The 25827-nt window shown below is 45.7% G+C and overlaps 1 protein-coding gene across 1 annotated transcript in view; it reads left to right on the top strand.

Annotated features, from left to right (window-relative positions):
• The window catches only part of GNB5 (G protein subunit beta 5), a 37173-nt gene extending 11510 nt beyond the window's left edge, over positions 1-25663 (top strand). The window contains exons 3-11 of the mRNA XM_074366134.1: positions 1673-1714; positions 3590-3666; positions 10790-10922; positions 16069-16212; positions 18131-18222; positions 20552-20600; positions 22660-22756; positions 23647-23813; positions 24996-25663. Coding sequence (XP_074222235.1) covers positions 1673-1714; positions 3590-3666; positions 10790-10922; positions 16069-16212; positions 18131-18222; positions 20552-20600; positions 22660-22756; positions 23647-23813; positions 24996-25007 — 813 coding nt within the window. The 3' untranslated portion in view covers positions 25008-25663. The remainder of the gene's footprint in view (positions 1-1672; positions 1715-3589; positions 3667-10789; positions 10923-16068; positions 16213-18130; positions 18223-20551; positions 20601-22659; positions 22757-23646; positions 23814-24995) is intronic.
• The last annotated feature ends 164 nt before the right edge of the window (positions 25664-25827 follow it).

The following is a 25827-nucleotide window of genomic DNA, read 5'->3' as shown; positions in this document are numbered from 1 at the left end:
AGGCAGGCTGTGCGGTGGAGGAAGACTGAAGGGAACTGACTTGGGCGATGCACTGAGTCTGTATCCCGCCGCCGCAGTCAGAGCCCCTGCTCTCTGCTCTGCGCTGTTATCTAATCCACCCACACATCACGATCATGTTTGGGCGTTTAGTCAGAGAGATTAGACTGGAAGAACCAATGTGCTTAGGAGTTTTGAAAGGCCCCAAGCTGCCGGCTTTGACCTTGATCTTAGCCTCTCAGCCTCACGCAGCACCAATATGGACATCTTCCATCAGATCAAGTGAAGCGAGCAGCTGTCACTTGAGATACCCAGACCTTGCTGGTGCCCTTCAGTGGCATCCACCTCACTCACCAGATTGGGCTTCACATGGCTTGAGTGATTAAAAACATCAAGCCTGCCGCAAAGGCTGCGGACTCTCCATCCCCGAGGATGCTCGGGGGACCCATGTGCTGAAGGAAGTTGGCTCAGCCGTCCTGCTCCACTGCCGGCCAGAGCCCCGGGGCCCAGACAACCCGGATACCACGTTCTGGGCAGGTGACTGCACTGTGGGGACCGGGGCTCATGTGGATTTGTCTCTGGTGGGTTTGTATTACAAATAAATGACCTCGGAGCCCCTCCGCACCCCCCACCCCCCACTCCGTGACGGCTGTAGCAGCGGCTGCAGTGAAGGTGGCAGCGCTGTCTGTGGCATCACCAGCCCAGAGCTCACCTTCAACAGAGAGGGCTCTTTGTTTCCAGAACAGCTGCCCCCGGGGGTCCCCACCATCATAGGTGTGAGTCCCATGTTGTTCTCAGCAGCTCAGGTGTGGTGGGTGTGCAATGTCTGCGAGCACCTGGGGAAGTCAGACTGATCTCAGGCCCACCCAGCCCCCGTCCACGGCTTCCACGAAGGGAGGGTGGAGGGCCCAGAATGGGGCGGAGCTCTTGCACAGCCCTGCAGGGAATGTGCAGTCAAAGGTGCTTGGTAGAGAGGACAGTATGGTGGGGATGGCGAGGAGAAGGTCAGAGAGTGTTAGTTACCGTCAGGCATCTGAAAGTGATTTCAGGCTTCTCTTACCTGGTTAACTTACCGACACTGACGGGGTGTGGTGGTGATGACAGTTTACTAGCAGTTTGTGCTTGATTTATAAGTGGTGCAGAGGAAGTGTTGGAGCGTTGCTTTCTGTGGTCGTACCTCCACAAGGGATGCAGGGCTGAGGACTGAGCCTTGCGTCAGGCTGGGAGGTGCTGCCCCACCTACTCCCATTTCTTCAAGGGTAGGTTGGAGGGTCTTGATTGTCCGGCTGCTTGCCCTGGCTTCCGCTTGGCAGTGCCCAGCTGGATGTGGCTTTCTGAGTTGGTCTCAGCAGTTACCTGGAAAGGCTTGTGGGCAATTCTTGAACTGTTTACTCTTATCTTCTTTTTTTTTTTCCTTTGACGTATAGTTGATGTACAATATTACATAAGTTACAGGTGTACAACATAGTGATTCACAATTTTTAAAGGTCATCCTCCAGTGATAGTTACTATAAAATATTAGCTATATTCCCTGTGCTGTACAGGACATCCTCATAGCTTATTTTATACACATAGTTTGTACCTCTTCATCCCCTACCCCTGTATTTCCCCTCTGCCTTCCCTCTCCCCACTGGTGACCACCAGTTTGTTGAACTGTTTACTCTTTTCCCTCCAGGATGGGAAGGTGATTGTGTGGGATTCCTTCACTACTAACAAGGTAAGGCATGGTCCCCTGGATTGAGGCCCTTCATAACCCCAGCCCTGTCCTCATCCTTGCCAAGCACCCCGCTAGTGGTCGCCCTGCCCTTCAGGAGCCTGTCTCGGGGTGCAGACCCCATGAGAGCCCATCCATGTTCGGGCAGCCTCGCAGCCCACTGTAGTGTTCCTTCCGCTCTCCAGCCGAACCCCTTACCCAGAGAAGGGCCCACGGAGCTAACGTAGAGGGTACTGACACCAGAACAGGAGAGGCCGTGGCCTGGAAACTTGTCCCATTTACAGATGCTCCTGCATTTATGATTTTTCTTCTGACTGGTGATGAGAGGTACCACATCCCCAGTTCTCTTTCCCTCCCTCTGACTTGACCGCATAGCTAATGGACTTGAGCTAATGGGATGGGAAGCTGAGGTTGCGGTGGAATCAAATGGCACTTCCCGGGGATGCAGTCTGTGAGCCTCCTGCAAGTCTGGCAGAGGCGTGCACAGCCCCAATTTAGACCTAAATTGAGACTAAATAGAAAGGCTGGACTCTATGTGCAGGTGTGCTCTCGTGCCCGCATTGTGTTGGCATTTACAATAACAAGTACTGTGTATTAAATATGGATTCCAGTAGTCACTTAGAAAGAAAGTCGTCCTTTTCACTGTCTGAAAAAGGAAACCTATATCTGTCTCAAACTGAGCAGCGTCCTCATTCCACGTTATTGAATGTGTTCAGTGAATGTCATGTGCATGTATGTATATATGCACACATATGCACACACACACATATACTTTTTCAGATTCTTTTCCATTATATGTTATTACAAGCTATTGAATATAGTTCCCTGTACTATACAGTAGGTCCTTGTTGTTTATCTATTTTATATATAGTGGTATGTATCTGTTAATCCCAATTGAATGAACTTCAGAAACCATCCAGTCCCAGCCTCCCCCTTCCCAGATGGAGAAGGAGACTGAGGTAGGACAGGTGGTCAGCCTCCATGAGGCTGCACTTCTCACTGGTGCCGCGACCAGGGCCAGGGCCCATGTCTCCCATGGAAATAAGGCTGCAGACGCAGAAGCATTTGCACTGTGCCTTTGTTGTTGACTTATCTGCGTGCAAGAGGATGTGAGTGACTCAGACACCAGCCAGGAGCCAAGGACTTACACCTCGTTCTTAAGGCTTCCATTTTACAGGTTCCCTGAGCACAGCTCCGCTCACCCTCCCCACCCCCACCCCCATCATAGCTGCCCAGGAATGCTTTAGGACCCTGAGGGGGCAGAGGCTCTTGTATACTCACTTACAAGTAAACAGACTCATCATATACGTGTAGAAAGTTTTTTATTCAGGAGTATTTTTTTGTTTGTTTTGGGGGGTTTCATTAGGGGGGAGGTAATTAGGTTGATTGATTGATTTTTAGTGGAGGTACTGGGGATTGAACCCAGAACCTCATGCATGCTAAGCATGTGCTCTACCGCTTGAGCTATACCCTCCCCCCATCATTCAGGAATATGTTTTGATAACAGAGGGAATCTGAGTAAATAAGGTAAAGTGTATATGTATCCAAAGTGAAATTCAGATGGACCTTTCAGAGAAAACGAGCCCCAATATGCATTCACAACAACAAGAGGAGTATCACATTAATAAAGAAGTAAAACATTGAGGCTATTGTTTTGCTGGTTGAGATTTTTAACTGTCAGAATATATGACATAAAGTTTGGTTGATGATAGGGAAGCTGGATCTCCTCGTGGGTATTGAGCCAGTCTTTACCCTACTCCACTGCCCTTTGAAACTAGAATGTGATTTAGTAGGACTCCAGTGATTTTATTTGTAAGAGTTGACATTTGTGTAGAAGCACCCCTCGTTCCTTCTGTGACGGTGTGTGCTGTGTTTCAGGAGCACGCGGTCACCATGCCCTGCACGTGGGTGATGGCGTGTGCGTACGCCCCATCGGGATGTGCCATTGCATGCGGGTAAGTCAGGCGACAGCAGCCTCTCACACGTCCTCTTAGCCATGCAGGACTCCTCTGTGGACGGAAACAAGCAAGCGAATAAGAACTTGTAATTTCTGTTGTTTATTTAAGCAGTGTGTAATCCTCCCTGAATTTTATCAAAGAAAAAAACTACAAAAAAATATTTCATAGTTTTTATCATTACAGATTGTTAGTAGTGTAAGTGTCAAACCTATCCTCTCCACTCGCAAATGATGTTGGCAGGGACTATAAATTGGTGCAAGCTCTTTGGAAAGCATGCTGGTGATGTATATCAAAAACCTTGAAAATATATAACCCTTGACCTAGTAATTCCACATCTAAGAATGTTTGAAAATAATGATCCAAAAATATAGAAAAACCATATAAACAATAACACATATTGTAGCATTATTTAAAATAAAGCAAAAAAGAAAAAGGGGAAACAGTATGTCCATCAAAGGAAATTGTTAAGTGAATTATGATACATGAATTGGATGGAATATTATATAGCCATTAAAAATGAAAAATTCTTAATTATGATAATTGAAAAGAGTGTCAAGATTCTTAGGAAGATTTTCCTTAATCTCTGTTCTCCTGGAGCTCAGTTTAACAGAGTTGGCTGTGAGAACTTCAGCCAACATAATTCTCTGTCCCTGTGTGAAACAATTTTGAGACCATTCAAAATATTTCCATAGTAGGATCTCAACCATGTTTAGAGAAGAGGCATCAGTATAAAGGCTGTGATGAATTATACCAAAAACACAACAGTAGTTCTTTCTGGATGATGGGACTATGGGTATTTTTCTCTTCATCATAATTTTGTCTATTTTCAGTTTTTAAGAATAAGCATATGTTATCTTTATGATCAAGAGAAGTGAGTTTTATTTCAAATATGAAAAGCCTGGGCTTCCAAGCAAAACCTTTGGCGCCTTCTCCAGCCAGAGTCACACCAGCCATCATCCCTGGTGTCACCTCCCTTTGGATGGCTGCTTGGGGGCAACTTCCCACTCTCAGCACTTGCTGAGACCCTGTGTTCCTTTGGAGACATTGCTTACATACATGTATTTCATATTTTCAAATTTTTTAAATAACTCAAAAGTAGATTGTATCTTCTTTTTATAACTGGAAGGTAGTATTTAGATAAAATGTATCCCCATCTACTTCCTGAAAGGAAGTGACCACAATAAAAGACACACACATATAAATATAGATAAAGATACAGCTGTAAACACACATGCATCTAACACATTTATATACATACACCACAACTACAAGGTGGTGTGGAGGAGTTCGGCCCACTGAACAGTTACAAGGTGCAGCCCCACAAGGCTCCCCTCAGTTCAGCCACCAGCCAGTTTCCCCACAATCACCATCAGGCTCACAGAACTCAGGAAAGTGCTCTGCTTAACTCTCATTTTTATCACAGTTTTATCACAATGAAAGGATACAAATTAGAACCAGCCAAAGGAAAATGTACAGGGGACAGAGTCCGGGAGGGGTCCAAACGTGGAGTGTCCAGTCGTCCCCTCCCTGTGAAGTCACAGGTGGCATTCCTTCCTCCTGGCCACAGTTGGAGTATTGCCTATGGGGAGGACTCACCAGAGCCTTTGGTGTCCAGGGTTTTGGCGGGGCTCCATCACAAACTGCCCATGGCTGACCTTGAGGCTCCAGTCTCTCCTGGAGGTGAGGCTAATACCTTAAATCTCCACTTCCTCCAGAGGTCAGAACTCGTAGGACGCGTCCCAAAGCTCCCATCATAAATCACAGTGTTAGACTGTCCAGTAGCCAAAGCCCCAGGCAAACAAAGACACCTCCAACAGGCAGAGCATTTCAGGAGCTTAGGGATCACCTTCCAGTAGCTGAGGGCAAAGCCAGACCTCTTATTAAGTAAGGTCAATTCTTCACTACTCAGTAGGAATAATAAATACTCTACATTAAAATAAAAAAACCCTAGGGTAATGTGTTTCTAATTGGGCATTAATTCTAGCAAATGCATAGAGTTGGGTGGGTTATATAAATTTATCAACATTTGAGATTGAGATATCAGAGATCTCATTTCAAATTAGAAAAAGAATATATTGGGTAGCTCCTGCGATGTGCAATGAATATGATAACCATAGTGTACAGTGTCTTCAACAGTAGTTTAGAAAATGATTCTGTAGGCTATTTCTTATTTTAATCCTCACTAAATGAAACCCAGTGGAAGAATTTTACAAAGCCCAGGTAGACAGCTTCCTGGTGACACCCTGATGCAGAGAGTTCAGAGCAGAGGGATGGCTGGTTCTTTAATCTCAGTCATCTGGACCCTGGCAGGTGGTAGAAGGTCAGGACCTCCGCTGGCTGCCTCGCAGGTTGATATAAAAACCAAAGCAGAAGACGTTCAAGTTGGGAATATTTATGAAAGCATTTTTTAAAATATGGAGAGTCCAGTGGATGAGGAGAGAGCTTCAAAAACTAAACTGAGAAAGACCGCACCCTCTGCCCTGCTCAGACCTTTCCTAGAACCGTTAAGAGCAACTGTGATTCATTTGAGTTTCTAGTGATAATCTCACATAGTGTTTCCCAGCCATGGCTTTGTGACATCCCTGTAACTCCCTTACCACACAGGCCCACACCTATGCCACGTTCTCTGAATGTCTTTACAGGTGACGACAGGGGTAGGTTTATCTTCATCTGCCTGACTACTGGGTCTATCTCTTAGTTGGCTCCAAACTTGAAAGCTAAAACTACACTAGTATTTACACAATCCACTTCTCAAAAAAATGTGCCAATTGATTTTATATACATATGTATGTATTTTTTTTATTTGAAGCCATATCCCCAGGAAGCCTTTATTCAGGTATTGTGCACTGATATGAGCACCTGTGTGCAAAGCACTATTCTGGGTGTCCTAGGGGGATTCAAAGATGCATGAAACATAGTACCTGCCTCCAAGCAAGAGTATTAAAATAACACTAATGACCACTTACTGAGCCGCTGTCATGCATCAGGGGCCCATACTGAACTCTGTGTAATCTTCACAACAGCCCCTTGTGATGGGTGGGTGGGGTCTACTCCGTTTTATAGTTAAGGACACTGACAGCTCAGAGAACCTAAAAAACGTAATCAAGACCACAAAATGAGTTGGGTACTAAAGCAGAGATTCAGTACCTAGTGCATCGCACCGCAGGGCTTTTCTGCTTCTCATAGCAATGCAAATAACCCACAGTGTGAGTATCCCAACCAAGCGACAGGAATTACTCCGAAACTTCAGAGAACTGTTTTCGCCTGGAGGATCAGGGAAGCGCATGGTCTGGTGCGCGCTGGTTCATTGTCACAGCCAAGTGCAAAGCACTCCCACCCACACAATCTATAAACAAGCTTGCCAAAGCTAACTGCTGGTAATAGACTACCCACATCTACACCTGCACCTCCAAGCAATTGGAAAGGCAAAGGGGTCCCCGAGCTTCCCCAGGCCTCTGGAGAGAGTGCCCCTCCTCAACATCGTTCCTGCTAAATGGAGGCAGGGCTCCTTGGAGTAAGACTGCTTGTAGGTCTAGGACAGGAAGAGAATGAAGTGAGCCCAGGATATTTTCTTGTTTCAGAAAACAAGGGGATATTCAAGTCTTATCAGTGAATAAGGAGCCCCTTGAAGAGGCCCTCACTGTCCAGAGTTGTGACAATTTCAGCATTACATGGGATGATGATAGTATTGGATCAAAGCACAGTTGAAGAGAAAAAAGAATCCAAGTGAGCAGAAAAGTATCAGCTAATAAATGCAGATGGAATTACCAGATTAGAAGATCACTGTTTTGTACCCATAAAGTAATATTTTACTCAAACAAGGATAATCATGCTAACGCCATTTGTATAATGGTTTCTGGGAACAGGATAGTCACGTGCCCTAAAAGTGTCACACCAGAGTGTTATCACAAGCGTACCTTGGAAACACTGTGGGTTGGATTCCAGACCACTGCCATAAAGCGAATATCACAAGAAAGTGAGTCACACAAATTTCTTGGTTTTCCAGGGCATGTAAAAGTTGTGTTTACACTGTGCTGGAGTCTGTTAAGTGTGCAATAGCATTGTGTCCAAAAAAAGTAATGTACATATCTTAATCAAAAAATACTTTACTGCTAAAAAATGCTAACCATCAACTGAACCTTCAGCAAGTCATAATCTTTTTGCTGGTGGAGGGTCTTGCCTCAGTGGGGATGGCTGCTGACTGAGCAAGATGGTGGCTCCTGAAGCTTGGGGTGGCTGTCAGTATTTCTTAAGATAAAACATCAGTGGAGTTTGTCGTATCCGTCGACTCTTCCTTTCACAAGCAGTTTCTCGGTCACGTGCAGTGCTGTCTGATGGGATTGCAGTCACAGTAGAACGTCTTTCAGAATTGGAGTCCATCCTCTCAAAACTCACCACTGTATGTCAGCTAAGTCTGTATAATATTCTAAATCCTTTGTTGTCATTTCAGTCAGTCACCTTCACAGCATCTTCACCAGGAATAGATTCCATCTTAGGAAACCACTTTCTTTGCTCACCCGTAAGAGGCAACTCCTCATGCATTAAAGTATCATCCTGAGATTTCAGCAGTTCAGCCCCATCTTGAGGCTCAGCTTCTAATACCAAATCTCTTTCTGTTTTCAGCACATCTACAGTTACTTCCCCCACTGAAGTCTTAAACCCCTCACCCCCAAGTCATCCGTGAGGCATGGAATCGACTTCTTCCAAACTCCTATTAATGTTGATATTTTGACCTCTTCCCAAGAATCACAAGTGTTCTTAATGGCATTGAGAGTGGTGAATCCTTTCCGAAAGTTTTCAATTTATTCTGCCCAGTTCCATCAGAGGAATCACTTTCTATGGCAGCTATAGCCTTACAAAATGTATTTCTTAAAGAAGACATGAAAGTTGGAATTTCTTCTTGACCCACGGGCTGCAGAATGGATGCTGTGTCAACAGGCATAAAAATAACATTAATCTCGTTGTGCGTCTGCATCAGAGCCATTGGGCGACCATGTGCTTTGTCAACGAGCAGTAATATTTCGAAAGGAATCTTTTTCTCTGAGTAGTAGGTCTTAACAGTGAGCTTAAACTATTTAGTAAACCATGTTGTCAACAGATGTGTTGTCATCCAAGCTTTGCTGTTCCATTTACAGAGCACAGGCAGAGTGGACTTAGCCTAATTCTTAAGGGCCCTAGGATTTGGGGAATGGTAAGTGAGCACTGGCTTCAACTTCGAGTCACCAGCTGCACTGGCCCCTAACAGGAGGGTCCGCCTGTCCTTTGAAGCCTTGAAGCCAGGCATTGACTTTTCCTCTCTAACTATGAGGGTCCTAGAAGGCATTTTCCTCCAACACAGGCTGTTTTGTCTGCATTGAAAATCTGTTGTTTAGTGTCACCATCTTCATGAATGATCTGAGCTGGATCCTCTGGTTAGCTTGCTGCAGCTTCTGCATCTGCACTTGCTGCTTGTGTTTGCGCTTTTATGTTATGGAGATGCCCTCTTTCCTTAAGCCTCATGAACCAACCTCTACTGACTGACTTCAGTCTTTTCTTCTGCAGCTTCCTCACCTCTCTCGGCCTTCATAGAATTGAAGAGGGTTAGGGCCTTGCTCTGGATGAGGCTTTGGCTGAAGGGAATGCTGTGGCTGGCTTGATCTTCTATCCAGACCACTCAGACTTGCTCCTTGTCGGCAGTAAGGCTGCTCTGCTTGCTGATCATCCGTGTGTTCCTTGGAATAGCACTTTTAATTTCTTTCAAAAACTTTTCCTTTGCCTTCACAACTCGGCTAACTGGTGTAAGAGGCCTAGTTTTGGCTTTTCTCAGCTTTTAATATGCCTTCCTCCCTAAGCTTAATCACTTCTAGCTTTTGATTTCAAGTGAGAGATGTGACTCTTCCTTTCATTTGAACACTGGGAGGCCATTGTAGGGTTATTAATTGGTCTAATTTCAAAATTGTTGTGTCTCAGGAAATAGGGAGCCCTGAGGGGAGGAGACAGATAGAGAAACGGCCGGGTGGTGGAGCAGGCAGAACACACACAACATTTATTAAGTTCCCCATCTTATACGGGCCTGGTTTGTGACACCCCAAAACCGTTATGATAGTAACATTAAAGATCACTAATCCCAGATCACCATAACAAATAAAACGGTAATGAAAAAATTTGAAATATTGTGAGAATTACCAAAGTGTGACAGAGAGACACGAACTGAGCAAATGCTATTGGAAAAATGGCACTTGATAGACTTGCTTGACACAGGATTACCACAAATCTTCAATTAAAAAAAAAAAAGGCAATAAAGTGAAGCACAGCAAAACAAGGTAGGCCTGTAATTACAAACAGATCGTCTTTACCAAGGAGAGATCTGGTGGTTCCCACTTTAACCAAGTAATCAAAGTTGTCATCATCAGTCTTGGGGTTAAAAGCATTGCAAGCCCCCTAAAGTAAAGCAGTGGAAAAGAAGTGCACAATCTCACCTTTATATATCACACTTATATTATTACTAAAAGTGTTACACTTGCATATAACCATTAAGAAACAGTGTGACAAATCCAGAGTGTGTGACATTTGTAAGACAATTAACTGACCTAAGATCTCTAGTCATGAGCAACAACAAAATGTGTCTGTTCTTCATTAAAAGATCTTAAAAATATATAAAAACAGAATGTAATGTGTGTACCTAATTGGGCCCTGGATCCTGGAGACAGTTGGGAAAGACTGAATGCGGTGTTACATGGTGTTATAGAATCTTTGTTAGTTTTCTCAGATGTAATCATGAGTTTGTGATTATAGAAGAACATTCTTATTTTTAGGTGATGTGAATTTGCAAATTGATGTATTTAGATGTAATATGTCATGTCTGCAACTTGCGTTCAAATGGTCCCAAATTTTCTCCCATGGCAAATACACCAAAATGTTAAGTTAGTGAACCTGTGCGAAAGGGTCTGGGGCTTCATTGTACTAATTTTTTTCAATTTTATTGTACATTTGAAAATCTTCGAAGTCAAAGTTGAGGGGAAAATTACAACATATGATACTGCTAGAGGAAAATATTTTGAAAAGTTTGTGGGAGTGAGAAAGTCTGCACATATTCTATTGCCCTGTATTAACATTTGACCCTTCTGTCTTTCCATACCAGTGGTTTGGATAATAAGTGTTCTGTGTATCCACTGACATTTGACAAAAATGAAAACATGGCTGCCAAAAAGAAGTCTGTCGCTATGCACACCAACTACCTGTCGGCCTGCAGCTTCACCAACTCTGACATGCAGGTCAGTGGGGGCCGGCGTGATGAGGGCCAGCCTGCTGGAGCTGGTCTGTCGTGGGGAGCTGGGGGCGGGTTGCAGGAGAGGAAGCGGTTCCGTCTCCCTCTTCACAGCAGGGCAAGTGCACGCCCACCTTTGGCTCTAAGAGGAAGCTCTTATTTCTCGTTGGTTATATTATTATTTTTAATGAAATCAGAAATGGGGGAAGTCAGGGCTGTTGACTGTTGGTAGAGCTGAGTGAGCTCCATGCCGTATTGAACAGCCTCCTCTCATTGACTTGGTGGGGGCGGGAGTGGGTCAGGCAACCTTCTGGTGTGGTGGAAGCTCCTGCCTGGGTCTGAGAGGTGGTTCCAAGGGACTTCCATGTGTGAAACTTCCCTGGTGCCGAGTTTCAGAGCTCTGCCGTTGACAGCCTCATCATACCTACTTTACACTCCCGTTTTAACAGATGAGGAAAGAAAAGGCTTGGGATAGTACATCTGTGCCCTACTTTGAATAAACCACAGAGTGGAAACAATACATTCGACACTTTGGCTACATTTTCTTTCATAAGTCACCAAACATCCTGTAGTTTCTTTGTCCCGTGCATCCAGCAAACCTTCGTAGGTACCATCACCACGTTGCCAGATACCAGTGGTGACTGGACAGCAGGGGAGGCTGGGAGCTCAGGACAGGAGTGCAGGATCGCAGACTTGCTGTCCGGTGCTGCCTTGGAGGGTGAGGGTGTTGTCAGTGAAGCATGAGGGGAGCAGTGTGGGAGGCAGGCGGCTGGAGACGTGGGCAGGCCCAGATCACAGGGTGCCTGGAACGGCTACGCTCACCCTACAGACTGCAGGGAGCCATTGCAGGGGCTGGGGCTGACTGGGAGAGGGTCTGAGTCAGATCAAAACCCCTCTGGCTTCAGCTGACTGATGTCAGGAGGGGAGGGGAGGGTAGTGTCAGGGACACCAGGGGCCTGGGTCATTGCTTCACTGCTGACCTGAGGGCTGTTGGAACTTGGAGAGCAGTATTTACACCTGTTGTTTGCAACCAGGAGTCTTGCAGGCCTGTACAGTAGGGGGCACTGTGACCCTGGCTGGCTGCAGTGGCCGGACCAGATATCTTTGGGCCTGAGGAGCAACCAGAGCAACAGAGGACATTCAGTCTAGCGTTCCAGCTGGTCTGTCCTAAACAAGGTTTTATTCTGTGTTTTCATTTTTCTCACCTGCAAGTGAGGATGGTAGTAAATTCCTCCCTCAGGTTTTCTGAAGTTTGAGTGAGATGATTCGTGTAAAATACTTAGTGCAGTCCCTGGTGAATATTAATAAATATTAGCTCTTATTATTTTATTATTAATATTAACACAAAGCTTCATGGATGATTCAGAGGCATGGCCTGGTTTTGGCTCTAAGAGGAAGCTCTTGTTTCTCGTTGGTTATATTATTATTTTTAATAAAATCAGAAATGGGGGAAGTCAGGGCTGTTAACTGTTGGTAGAGCTGAGTGAACTCCATGCTGTATTGAACAGCCTCCTCTCATTGACTTGGTGGGGAACTGATGCACCTTAAGCTTCCTTCCAGCTTCGGGTTAGATGAAAAATGAAAACCTCAAGAGGCTGGTGTAAGACCTGAAAATTCTCTACATTCCAGAATAAACGAGGGGCAGTGAGTTAGAGGGTCTGTTTCGTGCATTTATCATAATTGAACGTTTGGTTTTTGAAATTTAGTTTTACTTACGTTGTAATGAAGATCACAAAAATGCTTAAAATATTTTAAAATGTTTTTTAAATATGAAGAATTTACTTTTAACTTTTAAAAACTATTATTTGATTGAAAAGTATGGTGTGGAAAATTCCCATCAAAGAGCTAGACAGGGGAACTCATTTAAGCAACCATTTGTTTGGACCTGATGTCCCAAAAGAGACTGGAGATCACTGGCCCCTTTGCACATGTTAGGACAGGAATGAGGTGGAGCTTCCACTGGAGTGTGGGCCAGCAGAGATTGGAGGGGACTGTAGCACATGACAAAATGCAAGCACCCAAATTAAGACATCACCCAAGTCTTGTGTGTTCATAAGTTCCTTTTCCCTGCCTGGGTCATCTTGTTGGATGTACACGGGCCTCTTAAGGGAAGTCGATGCTGGAGGGAGGCCTGTGGACAGCTGCAGGGGTTTCCCAGCCTTGGAGATTCTCCACATTTGAGATTGGGGCTTTGAAGAGGCCCTTGATGGCCTTGCCCAAGAAGCCTGAGAGCTCCGGAATTCACCCAGCTTTCTCCACGGAGGTGGCCTCTCCTGGCTGCAAGGAGATGCTAGGCCCCCAGACAGCTGGCAGGAGACCCACTCCAAGATGGTGCGGCCAGCGGGCGCAAGGCCATGGTGGGAGTAGATTCCCTCCTTTGCAGAAAAAGGGAGCTTCTTTTATAAATGCTAAGCCTGGCATGCAAGAGAGAAGGGAGGAGAAGGGGAAGGAGGGAGAGGATGAGAGAAGACCACCAGCCCGTGGAAACTGACATGCATTGTGGTCAGTGGGTGCACTGAATGCTAGTGGTCCTCTAAGGCCTACTTCCTGTTTCTTTTCCTCAGCCGTCAGTATGTCCACCCACAGAGGGTTCTCTGTTGTGGGCACTTGTAAGAGCCACTTCCTGCACTGCCTTATCAGCTCGTCCAGCCCCTGAGAGCAGCAAGAAAGGGGGTGTAGGGAGGCTCTACCATCCAGGGCTTAACCCTTGTGGGTCCTGCTCCCATGGCTGCTCAGAACCAAGCTGGCTCCAAGGCTCTGGGTGCCATCAGCTGGGTCTGTGAGACCATGAGCCCTGGATCCCTCTGCCTTTCTCCCAGCTGCACCAGAGCCCAAGCCTCACACATGCTGGCAGCAACAAAATTTAGAACCCTAGTTTTAAATATAAATGCACAAGCGGGGAGGGTATAGCTCGAGTGGTAGAGCACATGCCTAGCGTGCCTGAGTCCTGGGTTCAGTCCCCAGGACCTCCACTGAAAAATCAAATAAATAAGTAAACCTAATTACCTCCCCCCCTGCAAAAAAAAAAAAAAAAGAAAGAAAGAAAGAATCCTTGCTCTAGACGCAGGCACACTTCTCATCCAGCGCAGAGGTAGGCCTTCACCTGCAGCGCCTTCCCCTCCCCCTGGCCAGCTCTCACGCATTCTCTAAGATCAGCTTAGATGTTGCCAGAGCTGGTCTGGCGCCCCTCCCGTGGGCCTACCAGTGTCTCAGCACTTCTCACTCCATCACAAGTGATTGCTGTCTTGTCTGCCGAGACCGTCAGAAACACGAGCAACACTACGTTGATTATACCTGCCGCAGCAGAGATCCCCAACTTGACGGAATCGCTGTAGTTCCTCAAAATAAAGAAATTAGGGAAGCATACTTAGAGGGTCTCAGGGTCCAGGGAGAATGATTTTAAGGCGGGTCTTTCAAGGTGGGAAACTGGTTATGACATAATAGCTTTGGATTGGTGAGCCCAGCACAGGAAGAGTCTTAAAGCAAGTCTTGGTGGGTAAGATGTTGACCTGAAGCAAATAGACTGCCAGCTGTTTCTCCAGCAGGTATTGGTTTATTCACTATCAGCAGAGAATTGCAGGTCAGGGTCTACAACCATGGTGAGGCACGTGCAGGTCCCCACACAGCAAGGGAAGGAGAACTGTTTTATAGAGGAGAAAAGGACATTGGAAGGGCTGCAGTAAACAGAATCCATGACTTTTCACTGGCTGAGTCTTTGCCAGGGAAGAGGAGGAGTCTTTCTTTGTGTTGGGCTCTGCTGTCATCACAGCATGTGAGAGCGCCCCCTTCTGGTCTCCAACTATTTAATTGAGGTTTCTGTTTCAGTAATTTTTTACGAAGCTATTAGTCTTGATAAGTTGTTTGGTTGGTTCGCAGCCTTATCTTGCAGGGGCAGGTATTTCCTGGAGCAGGCCACTGGCTTATTTTTACTTGGTCTCGGTATTGTCTAACAGCACCGGGAACGTGTGCCTGGTCCTGGAATTGATTAATGTGGGGACAGGGGGTTAGGTGGGTTTCAGTTCTTACTGCCAATTTTGTTAACTGAGCTCCCAGAGAGCAGAGACCAAGATACAATCTTTGTGAGAGAAAGAAAAATACCATGTGATATCACTCATATAGAATCTAAAAAAAGAAAGAAGACCCTAATGAACTTATCTACAAATGGAAACAGACTTACAGACATAGTAGACAATCTCATGGTTACTGCAGGGAAGGGGGGTGGGAAGGGATAAATTGGGAGTTTGAGATTTGCAGATATTAACTAGTATATATAAAATAGATAAGCAACAAATTCCTTCTGTATAACACAGCGAACTATATTCAATATCTTATAGTAACCTATAATGAAAAAGAACATGAAAAGTATGCATATGTATGACTGAAACATTATGCTGTACACCAGAAATTGACACGTTGTAAACTGACTATACTTCAATTTTAAAAAATCGGAATAACAACCAATAAAATTTAGATGCATATTTAAAAAAAAAAAAAAAAAAGACACAATCTTTCTGCAAACCCTAATGCCTAGCAGAGCACCTGGGCGTCATTAGCACATCGCAGATGCTGGTTGGCCCTGTGTGTGTGTGAGTGTCGGCACCTCTCAGAGCCTCTGGCAGACGGAGCAACAGGAGCATGTGTCTAGCAAAATGCTCCAGATGGGGCCTGCCGAGCAGTGTCGACATCACCTGCAAGTTTGTGAGAAATGCAGAGTCTCAGGCCCCACCCCAGCTCTAGATGAGCAAGCAGCAGGGCGAAGCGGGTAGGGCGCACATTAACATCTGGGAAGCACAACAGTGGGCTTGGCTGCTTGTGGGAGCTGCTCGAGGCTGTGTTTGGCAAACGCTCACAGCACTTCTACGTGCCAGGCAGGTGTCGAGCCCGCAGAGACCGCAGGGAGGCCTGTGGGTTTCGTACTCTCGGGCAGGCACATAAACACACAGCTCAAGGACAGCGAGGGTGTCAAAAATGAGCTGATCCCGTCTCAGTCCGGGAGAAGGAGTTCTGTGCTTGAGTCTAGATTTAGTGGGTGTGCATCGTGCACGTGTGTAAGGAGCCTCCTCTTCCCTATGGAACTTTAAGCAGCTGATTGGCACCCCTGACAGAAGTAATCCTGACAGCCACCCCCATCCTGTCCCTCCCCCCCTCCACAGATCCTGACGGCGAGTGGCGATGGCACGTGCGCCCTGTGGGACGTGGAGAGCGGGCAGCTGCTGCAGAGTTTCCACGGGCATGGGGCCGACGTGCTCTGCCTGGACCTGGCCCCCTCGGAGACCGGAAACACCTTCGTGTCCGGGGTAAAGACCTAAGGGAGACCTCTGGGGGTCATTTGTCCACAAGGGAGGCCCGTGGTCGCAGTTCCTGTCAGTTCATGGGACCAGACTGGACACTTCCCTAGAAGGGGCTGGGGAGCTGTCCTCTGCTCCTGCTGCAGTGGCTGTGCTTGGTGGGCATCCCAGCACTGGGCTGTGTGGGGCTCCCCTGCTGCCACTGATAGTCAGCAGTCTGCAGAGAGATCTGGAATGTTCTCCAGGTGGGAATGCTGCCACATTTAAAACTGTCATTTCTCAAGTGGATAGCAGAGAGTTAGCATCTGAGAGCATAAGAAACTGCTCCAAGGGCACCAGGCAGCGCAGGTGGCAGGTGTGATCAGGGCTTTGGTGCTGGTGGGACACTCTCCCGCCCCACCCCTGCCGATCACCAGACCCTCCCACTCCTGGGTACAGGGAACAGCGTATTTGAAGGCTCGGAGTCAGGCAAACAGGCCACCGAGGCAAAGGAGCAGCAGACTGGGAGTCAGGACACCTGGGTCCCACCTTTGCTACCTGACTCTGCATTCCATCCTGTGTAAATTGGGCATAGGGCACAATAGCATTTGCCCCTCACCTTCCCCAGGATATTATGAGCAGTAAAGAGTTTACAACGTGTGCAAGTAGGAGAGGCAAGTATTTCTGTAGACACCTGGGAATAAGAGTGGAGGAGTGATCTGGCCAACCTGCCCCCTGGGTCCTGTCTCCTCAGGACCTCCGTCAGGAGGCAGTGGTAAGAGAGGACAGTGATGCAAACACCATCCAATGACGTTTGCAGCCGGAAGACATAAAGGCCCTTTGCTCCGAGCTGCCCACATCGTAGTCCTGGGCCTCGAATCAGCAGGGACCCTGATTTTCTTCTTGGGTATTCGGCCCCATTTGTATGTTTCATTCCTATGTCTGTATAACTGTGTTTATCTCTACTCAACTACACCATCTTTTCACATTGTTGATACCGTTGTAGATTATATTATCTCTTTCAGAATATTAAACTCCATCTAACTCAGGTCCTCTAAAGATCTGAAGAGGAAGACACTCCTGAGTCCTTTGTCCTTATTCTCAGTAAAGATGCTCGGCGTGCTGAACCCCACAGCAGGTCTTTCTGAGATATCAGTTATGGTTTCCTACCCACGCTTTCCTCTGGGTTCAAACCAACAACTTGGACACAAACGTTATCCTGTTACTCCTTCTGTTTGACTTTTAATTATACTACCCACGCTTGCTCACGGGACTGCTCTGCAGGAACTTATCAAAATGCTCCTAGAATCAGGGTAGTATAATGTGAAAGTCTTGTGTTTATGATTCTCTGGGTCAGGTTAGCAACCCAGAGAGGGTTCACCTTACAGATGTTGAGGTAGAAACCTAGGGAGGTAACCTGCCTGAGCCACCCAGCTGACTGCTGGCGGCGCCCTGACTAGGCTTCTGGTTTGCCAGTGCCCGGCCTGGCAGGCTGCTGGGGTACAGCTGGCCCAGGGGCACCTGGCTCCCCACCTGTGCTCAGGCTGCCCCGTACACCTGAGACAAAGCTGGCAGGTCTCACCACATCCTCCCCTCTGGCTGATAGAGGCAGAGATAAAGGGGAGGAGGGAAGGAAAGAGAAAAGTGAAGAGAAGTGCCCAGGGGGAAGGTGAGAAGGAGGCCTGGAGAGTTTGCACCCACTCAGAAAGGTGCAAAAATAGAAAACATGCTAAGAAGGGTGTCTGGGTGCCTTCTCTTACTCCCCCCACCCCCTCTGAGGGCTTACCAGTTGAGGAAAGTGGCCCTAGGTAAAGCTGCTCTCGGAAAAGCACATCTTCAGCCATTTACTAATGGGACCTAAGCAGTTTCTGTGACATAACCAGAACTCATGCTTGTCAGTAGCCAGTCCTTGCCGTGGCCGTAACTCTGGGTAACTTTGCATTTGTAGGGATGTGACAAGAAAGCCATGGTGTGGGACATGCGCTCCGGCCAGTGTGTGCAGGCCTTTGAAACACACGAATCTGACATCAACAGTGTCCGGTCAGTGAGTAGAATGTCCACGTTGCTTTTCTGTCCTCCGGTGTTCCCCAACCTGAGGGTAATGCTTATTAACCTCCAGGCTCAGCTTACTTGGTCGAGAGAAGCTTTCCAGCAACAATGGCTGATTTGTGGTGGGACCGAGTGGTACTCCAGAATTCTTGGAGAATTTTAATTTAACTGTAGTAGGGGGAATGGGTATTACCCTGCCTAAATCAAGTCAGTATTTCTCATTCAACAAATATTTACTAAGGACTTCTATGCTAGACGTTATTCCAGGAACTGGGAATGCAGTTCCCAACAAGGTAAACAAGATCCCTGCTCTCCTGCAGGAGACAAAGACAAAGCACAAATAAATGGACAATTTAAGCTGCTGATTAAGTGCTGTTAAAAATGTAAAGCAGGGAAATGTGATGAGATAGGTTATTTCTTAGAATGATCAGAAAGGCCTCTCTGAGAAATTGATGTTTAAACTGAGGCCAGGATAATGAAGGAGCCAGGCTTGCAAAGAGCTGGTGGGAAAAACATGGAGATAAGATGTTCAGGGACCTAACAAAAGGCTAGGTGACCACTAGAGGGTTCTGAGCTGAGGAGGCAGCTAACACGATCCATGCTTTGCCTGTAAAAGATCACTGGCTGCTGTATGAAGAACAGATTGTAGGGGAGCGGGAATGGAAGCCTAACGGCCAGTTGGAAGGTTGCTGTGTGAGCTCAGGAAGGAAATGATGGTGGCTGACAGTAAAGAAGACACAGTGAGGACAGAAACGCCTAGAATTGGGAAGGATATGAGATTTTACTCTAGCTGCAAGCTATCAAGTAAGGCTGCCACGGTTTCATGGATGCTCTAAGAGGCACAAGACTCCTGGGTTAGAGATAAAGGACAGTTTATTACTCCTAGTGATGGCGGTAGCAAGGGTATCAGCATTTTTGTGCTGGTTACCATAGTAAAAGGGCCAGATGACCCCTGCACATGCAGAGGGTTGCATTATAGCAGAAGAACCCTGAGCTCAGGGAACCCACATCTTTTATAAGGGGAAGTAAGCACTGATCCATTTGCTAAGACCAGGAGGACTGGAGGCAGGGCAGGGAAGAAACAATTGTTGCACATGGATCCTGGAGCTCTGTTTTGGGTCAGGGAAATATGAGATGCCTGTTATACAACCAAATGGTGATGTCGGGGAGGTAGCAGGATCTGTGAACTGTATCTCATGAGAGAGCTCAGGACCTGACATGTAAATTTGGAAGCTGGCACTGTCGGGACAGGAATTAAAGTATAATCAATCAAGAATTGTCATTATGCTTAGAGGCAAGCACTAAACTTATTCCCCTTAAAAGCCAGAACACAGCTAAGAATATATAATTACCTTAGTAGTAGAAATGTTCATGAGAATTTTCTAGTTCTCTTATCTCAAATGTAGGAAAGGAAAAAAGGGGGAAAATATCGCTTCTTGCAAAAGTGCAGTGATCACCTAGACAATCAAAGGAAATCAATCAAGAAATTATTACAGATAGCAACTGAAGTTATTAAGATTAAGTTATTAAGGACAGACTAGAAAGAGACATAAATAAATTAAACCCTTGTATATTCATGAAGTAACAGCTGAGAAGTGCACATTCTCCCTCCTGTGCTGTGCCCTCTACCCAGACCCCTCTTGCTCTAATGTCCGTCAAGTCTCAGTTTAGGCTTCCGTCTCTCCAGGAAGCCTGACTGTGGAGCCGAGGATGAGGGTAACAGTCATAAGCATCATGTATTGCCAGCCCTTTGTTTGGCCACGTTCTTGCATATGCCGTCTCACTCAGACTTCACAGCAGGGAGTGCGCTTGTCCTCCTCACTTTTCAGATGAAACTAAGCCTGGGCCAGGTAAAGCCACCTGCCCGAAGTGTCGCATGCAGTGAGTGTGCAGTGCAGAGCGCTGCGTGTGGCTCTGTGTTGCAGTGCCTGTGTTTATGACCACTTTCTAAGCCTGAGCTCTGAGCCAAGTCTTGGGAATGGAATTGTGATCAAGGGACACCAGGGATACTGGGGGCCTGCTCTGTGGTCAGTGCCTGGTGCAGATGTACGTATTACCTCATTTACTCCTCACCAGCACTCTGCCAGGCCAGCGGCACTGTCCTCTGCTTACAGAGAAGAAAACTAGAGGCCAATGGGCCTTCCTCATGAGCCTCCCTTTCTGGCCTCCATAATGAGGGGTCCTTGTGTCCCTAGAAGAGGAGATTGGGACTCAGAGGGCCGAGCACAGGACAGCCCTCCTCGATGGTTTGGATGGGCATCCACAATGAGGAATCACCACTCTGAGTAAAGTGCTTTCTCCCCACACTCTCTCTCTGCAGGTACTACCCGAGTGGAGACGCCTTTGCTTCGGGGTCAGATGACGCTACAGTATGTTTCTAAGTTACTGCAAGCTTTTCCTCTTCGAAAGAGAGTTATGCTGACTTATTTTTATTTTTCAAAAATACCTTTTTCCTGATTACAGAAGTAATGTGAATTCAGTAAGGAAAACTTGGGGGGAAAACTAGATTACCTTTAATCTTTCTAACCCAGAAAATTCAAGTTGAGTGAATTCCTTTCTGTCTTTTTACTTTTTTAAACAAAATGCTTTATAATTTGCTTTTTTCACTTAGCAGTAGTTGTGAACATTTTCCCACACCGGTGAATATTTTTCTACATTATATTTTCTTAGTGATTGAATAGTTTTCCATGTTATGGACATGCCATCATTTACTTAACCAGTCTTCCACATTTGGACATTTTTTTTTCAAGGTTTTTTTTTTCCCTGTTTAAAACATTAAAAAATAAGCAAATATTTTTGGTACCTCTCTTATTATTTCCTTAGAATTAATTCTTAGACATGACCTTGCTGAGCAAAAATCAGCCTAATGTTAAGGCTTTTGATATGAATTGTCAGATTTTGTTGACCTATTTTTCAAGAAAAAAATACCTTCTTGTGCCCTCAAAATATCAAATATCTTATTAAATAATGGATTCCATCCTAATTTGCTGTTGTGGAAGAAATTACAAAGGAATAGATTGAGAGTTTTGATAATAATGAAAATGTAAAACTTCTTTGTCAAAACATACGTAACAAAATATAAGGGCGTACATTTTGGGAAAATTCATGCCATATGTGTGACAGATTGAGTTCATCTCCTGTAGGTATGAATGGAGTTGCATAACCAAGATAAGCACCCTCATTTAAAAAGAGGATAAAATACAGACCATCTACAGAGCAGTAAATCTAAAATGGCAAACACCTGAAAATGGTTTTTTTTTTAAAGCAAATCTCTGATCCCATTTTATTTTATTCACCTTTACTGTGATATAATTCCTGTACAGTACACTGAAAATGGTTTTTTTTAATTTTTATTACTTTTGTTGTTGTTGTTTTTGGTGGGGAGGTAATTAGGCTTGTTTATTTATTTATTTTTATTTTTCAGTGGAGGCACTGGGGATTGAACCCAGGACCCCATGTAGGCTAAGCATGCACTCTACCACTGAGCTCTACCCTCCCAACCACCAAAGTGTTTTGCAAGTCATCTGTAATCCCAGAAGTGCAAGTTTCAGTGATCAGATCCTCACTTGCCTCTTGGATTTGCCAAGAAACGCCCACTGTTGGAGACAGTGCAGTAAAGGAACCTTGGGCGAGCCTGGGTCAGGCCCTTTCGGACCTCCGTCTGGAGGGCAGTTTTGTGATATGAATCAAGAGCTTTCAGAACTTCCCTACCCTTTGATCTGGCCATGCTATGTCTTGGAAACAATTCTATTCTAAGGGTTCTATTGCTTAGCTATTCTATGGAAAATGTCAGAGATGCAGATAGCAATTTGTATAGAAGAATGATCATGGCTTCCCCATAACTTTATTTGTAAAAGGGACAAATTAGACACAATGAAACACTTAGCAGGCTATGGCTAAGTAGATTCTGATGTATCCACAAGAGGACTATAACAACCATGTTCATCAAGATTATTTAATGACATGAGAAAATACTCATAACATAATGCTAGTAGGAACAGAAATGAAACATCCACCCCATTTAAATACACACATAAAATAGAATAAGACTAAAGGAAATAGCCCAGGTGTTAGTAAAGGCCTCTAGGATAGGGGGTAACTTTTACTTCCTTCTCTATGCCTCTCTGGGTTTTTCTGAATTTTCTACAATGAACACATATTCTTTATCAAAAATTAGAAAACAGGGCTTTCATTTCTGTTTTTGTACCCAAAGAATTCTGTACTGGCTGTTTATTTGAATCTCCAGTGATCCGTGGAGATTACTAAGAATCGGGATTGAGGGAGAAAACACTAGGAGAGAGAACGAAAGAGGTTGCCCCTCTCCCCTCAAACGACACAAGCCGCCGGCACCGGGCCGTAGCTCTGTCGTCATTCAGGCACCAAACAGGATCCAGAAACAAGTGCTTCTTTGTCTCCTTTGTCACCCAGTGTCGCCTCTACGACCTCCGGGCAGACAGGGAGGTCGCCATCTATTCCAAAGAGAGTATCATCTTCGGAGCTTCCAGCGTGGACTTCTCCCTCAGCGGTAAGCTTTCATTTCAGAAGCTTTCCCGGGACTGTACGCCAGGACCTGAGCAAAACGCGGCTCTCCGTCAGGCTTCCCCTGGGCCCCGGTGCTAGAGTCTCTTTTTGCTGGTTTCCCTCCACTGCGTTTGTGACCCGTCGCTTGCCCTGCCCGAAGCGGCTTCCCCAGCCCCGCTCACTTAGGGGGAAGTGAAGGCTGGGCCCACCTAACGCTCATCTTCAAGACAATCACGGATCAAAACTCCATCTGCAGAGCCTCTAGGCATGTCCTCCCCAGCCTTCCATTTTCTCCTTCACACCTGAAAAGGGACTTTTTTCAGAGGTGGAAGCAGTGAAGCAAGAGTCCCTTTGTTAATGCTCTGGGGCTCGTGGCACCTCTGCCCTCCCAGCTGGGGAAGCCGCCAGTGAAAGGTCAGGCAGCACTGACAGGATGGGGCTGTTCAGTTCCCCCAGACACTCCCCTGTTCTGCAGCAGTGCCTTTGTGTAGGTGTGCTGCTGCTGCTGCCCGGTACATCTTTTCCCTCCCTCCCCTGCATGGCAGACTCCTATTCATCCCTCAAAGGCCAACTCAGATGTCGCTTCACCTGCAGTGCCCTCCTGGATCCCCCTTCCTCTGTGATCACACAGCGCTTTGCACATAGCTGAGCACTTCTGTTACAGCCCTAACCACACAGCCTGCCCGATACCACCCTCCACGGGGGGCAACTGTGCTTTCTCCTCTTTGAATCCCCAGAGCAAAGCAAGGTGCCTGGCACGTAGTGGGCACCAAATCCCTGTTTACTGAATGAATAAATGAATGAATGAGCAAGCGAGCCCATGAGTGAGAGTCATGAAAAGAAAAACAAGAAGGAAGGAACTGGTTTAAAACCCATCCTGTCTCCCACTTTAAGGTCGCCTGCTGTTTGCTGGGTACAACGATTATACCATCAACGTCTGGGATGTCCTCAAGGGGTCCCGAGTCTCCATCCTGTTTGGACATGAAAACCGTGTTAGTACTCTACGAGTATCCCCTGATGGGACTGCTTTTTGCTCAGGATCGTGGGATCACACCCTCAGAGTAAGAAAAGTTTTTCTACTTTCCTCTGTGTGTGAGAGCAGAAGTGATTAGCCTTCCTGAAAGCAGAGGGGTCAGGGTAAGCTACAATGGGCCTGGGCAGCCAAGTAGAGCTCCAGTTTCAATTCTGATAGCCACAGGGGGTGATTTGCCTGCGGAGGTAGTGGGTTCCCCATCAATGCAGGTATTCAAGCTTAGACACTCTGAAAGTCTTTAACACCCTGTTAAAGGCTAGTCTGGTCTAGCCTTTAACAGACCAGATTGCCAGTCTCACCTCCCAGTGGTGCAGGGTTCTTTGTCTGTGGTCACAGACCCCTGTGAAGTGCACACGGGGGCTTTAGGAGACCTATAAAGCCCCTACAATTATATGCCAAATTGTGTGCATTTTTCCAGGAAAAGGGTCCTCATTGCTTTTATTAGATAATAGATTCTTAAAGAACTCCATGACTTTGTCAGATGTTAGCTCCCTAGAAATACCACCAAAATAACGTGTTCATCAAACAAAGCCTACCTCACTGTGGGAGGTCACAGACTTGACAGTCTTATTAGCATTGCCGAAGGGGAGAGCAAAAGCAGATATTCATGAGGTTTTAGGAGTCTGGTTTAAGGCTAGGATTGGACAGATTTGTGGCATAGCTTAAGAGTGTTGAACATGGGGTTGGAGGAGGGAGAGAATTTCAGAGAAGGTCTTGAAAACTAGCCAGTCATTTGATGCTCTGTATCGTCCTGAGAAGTGACTGTCTCTTCTAAAGAGGGTAACTGAAATCGTCTAGCCTTAGGGTAAATAGATAAAAGGATTTTTGCCAAGTTCCTGAAACAAATAGTCAAGTTGTTTGTGACTTCATCGTTCTGGGTGAGATTTCCTAAATTAGTAAAGCACATCAATGTACCAGTGAGCTGAGTGGGTCCAGAGGGTTCTGGTTGTCAATGCAGGAGTTAACCATCCCTGGTAAGGAGGCCACTGATGCCCTTCAGACAATTAACTAAGGGAGGCGGGGAGGCAGAGCCAAAGAAGCACTTTTGAGTTGCTAAGAGTAATGTTATTCTTTCAAGACATGTGACTGTTCTATTTTGGATGAGGTGTGTGTGTTTGTGTACAGCAGACTTTGATTTTATCTCTTTAAACTTGGGTTTTGCAAGTGGTTAATTGAAAACAGACTAAAAATTATCTGTTTGTGTCTGCAGGTCTGGGCTTAATCACGATGCGCACAGGTACCTGAGGATAGAAGTTGAAATCGTCACCTGTAAATAGATCTTGCTTCTAGAGGATCTGAGATTGTATTGCAACTTAGCTTAAGGGAGCAGCTCCATGACAACGTTCACCAGGCATCTCTGATATTACTATTTAAACCACCACCCCGGAAAGATAGCAGCTTGAGCCGTCAGCACTATGGGAACACCTTCAAGTACAGTGTTTTTTATTTTGAACACTTTTTAAAATGTATCTATTTTTAAGGTTATTTTAAATTATACTAGTCTCAACTCATTCTATTACCAGTCGAATTCAGCATTTAATATATTTCATGTTGTTTCCTTGAATCACATTTACTTTCCAGGGCACTTTAAAATCTGATTTTTCTCAGTGTACACTGTGACTTTGGGAACTTTCCACTGGACATGCTGATTCCAATGGTCTGGATGAGAAGGACTGTGTTCATGGTCTTTGACAGAAGAAAAGTTCCAATTCCAAATGTAATTAGACAAAATCAATTTTTTTAAATGTGTTTTTGTGACAGTATCTTTTTTCAGCTTTGCATCCTATTGTCTTTTTTGAGCTGAGACATTTCCATATATGTGAACAGTTATAAATGAAGCAGATTTGCATAAAATGGACAGAAGGTTTGATTTATGAATCATGCAATGGTGCGATGTATCACTGTATCACATGGACAGGACATTTTCTTTCATTTGAGGGGAAAGCTGAGTGCTGCTTGTGACACAAATGCTTCTCAGAGCAACCGAAACCTTTCTGTGTGGGAACCCAGGACAGTAAACTTAACCTATTTGTAGTGTTAGA

The sequence above is a fragment of the Camelus bactrianus genome, chromosome 6 (assembly GCF_048773025.1).
Source record: "Camelus bactrianus isolate YW-2024 breed Bactrian camel chromosome 6, ASM4877302v1, whole genome shotgun sequence".
Classification (NCBI taxonomy): Eukaryota; Metazoa; Chordata; class Mammalia; order Artiodactyla; family Camelidae; genus Camelus; species Camelus bactrianus.
Note: the sequence above shows the minus strand (reverse complement) of the source record. Positions and strands in the feature narration are given on the sequence as shown.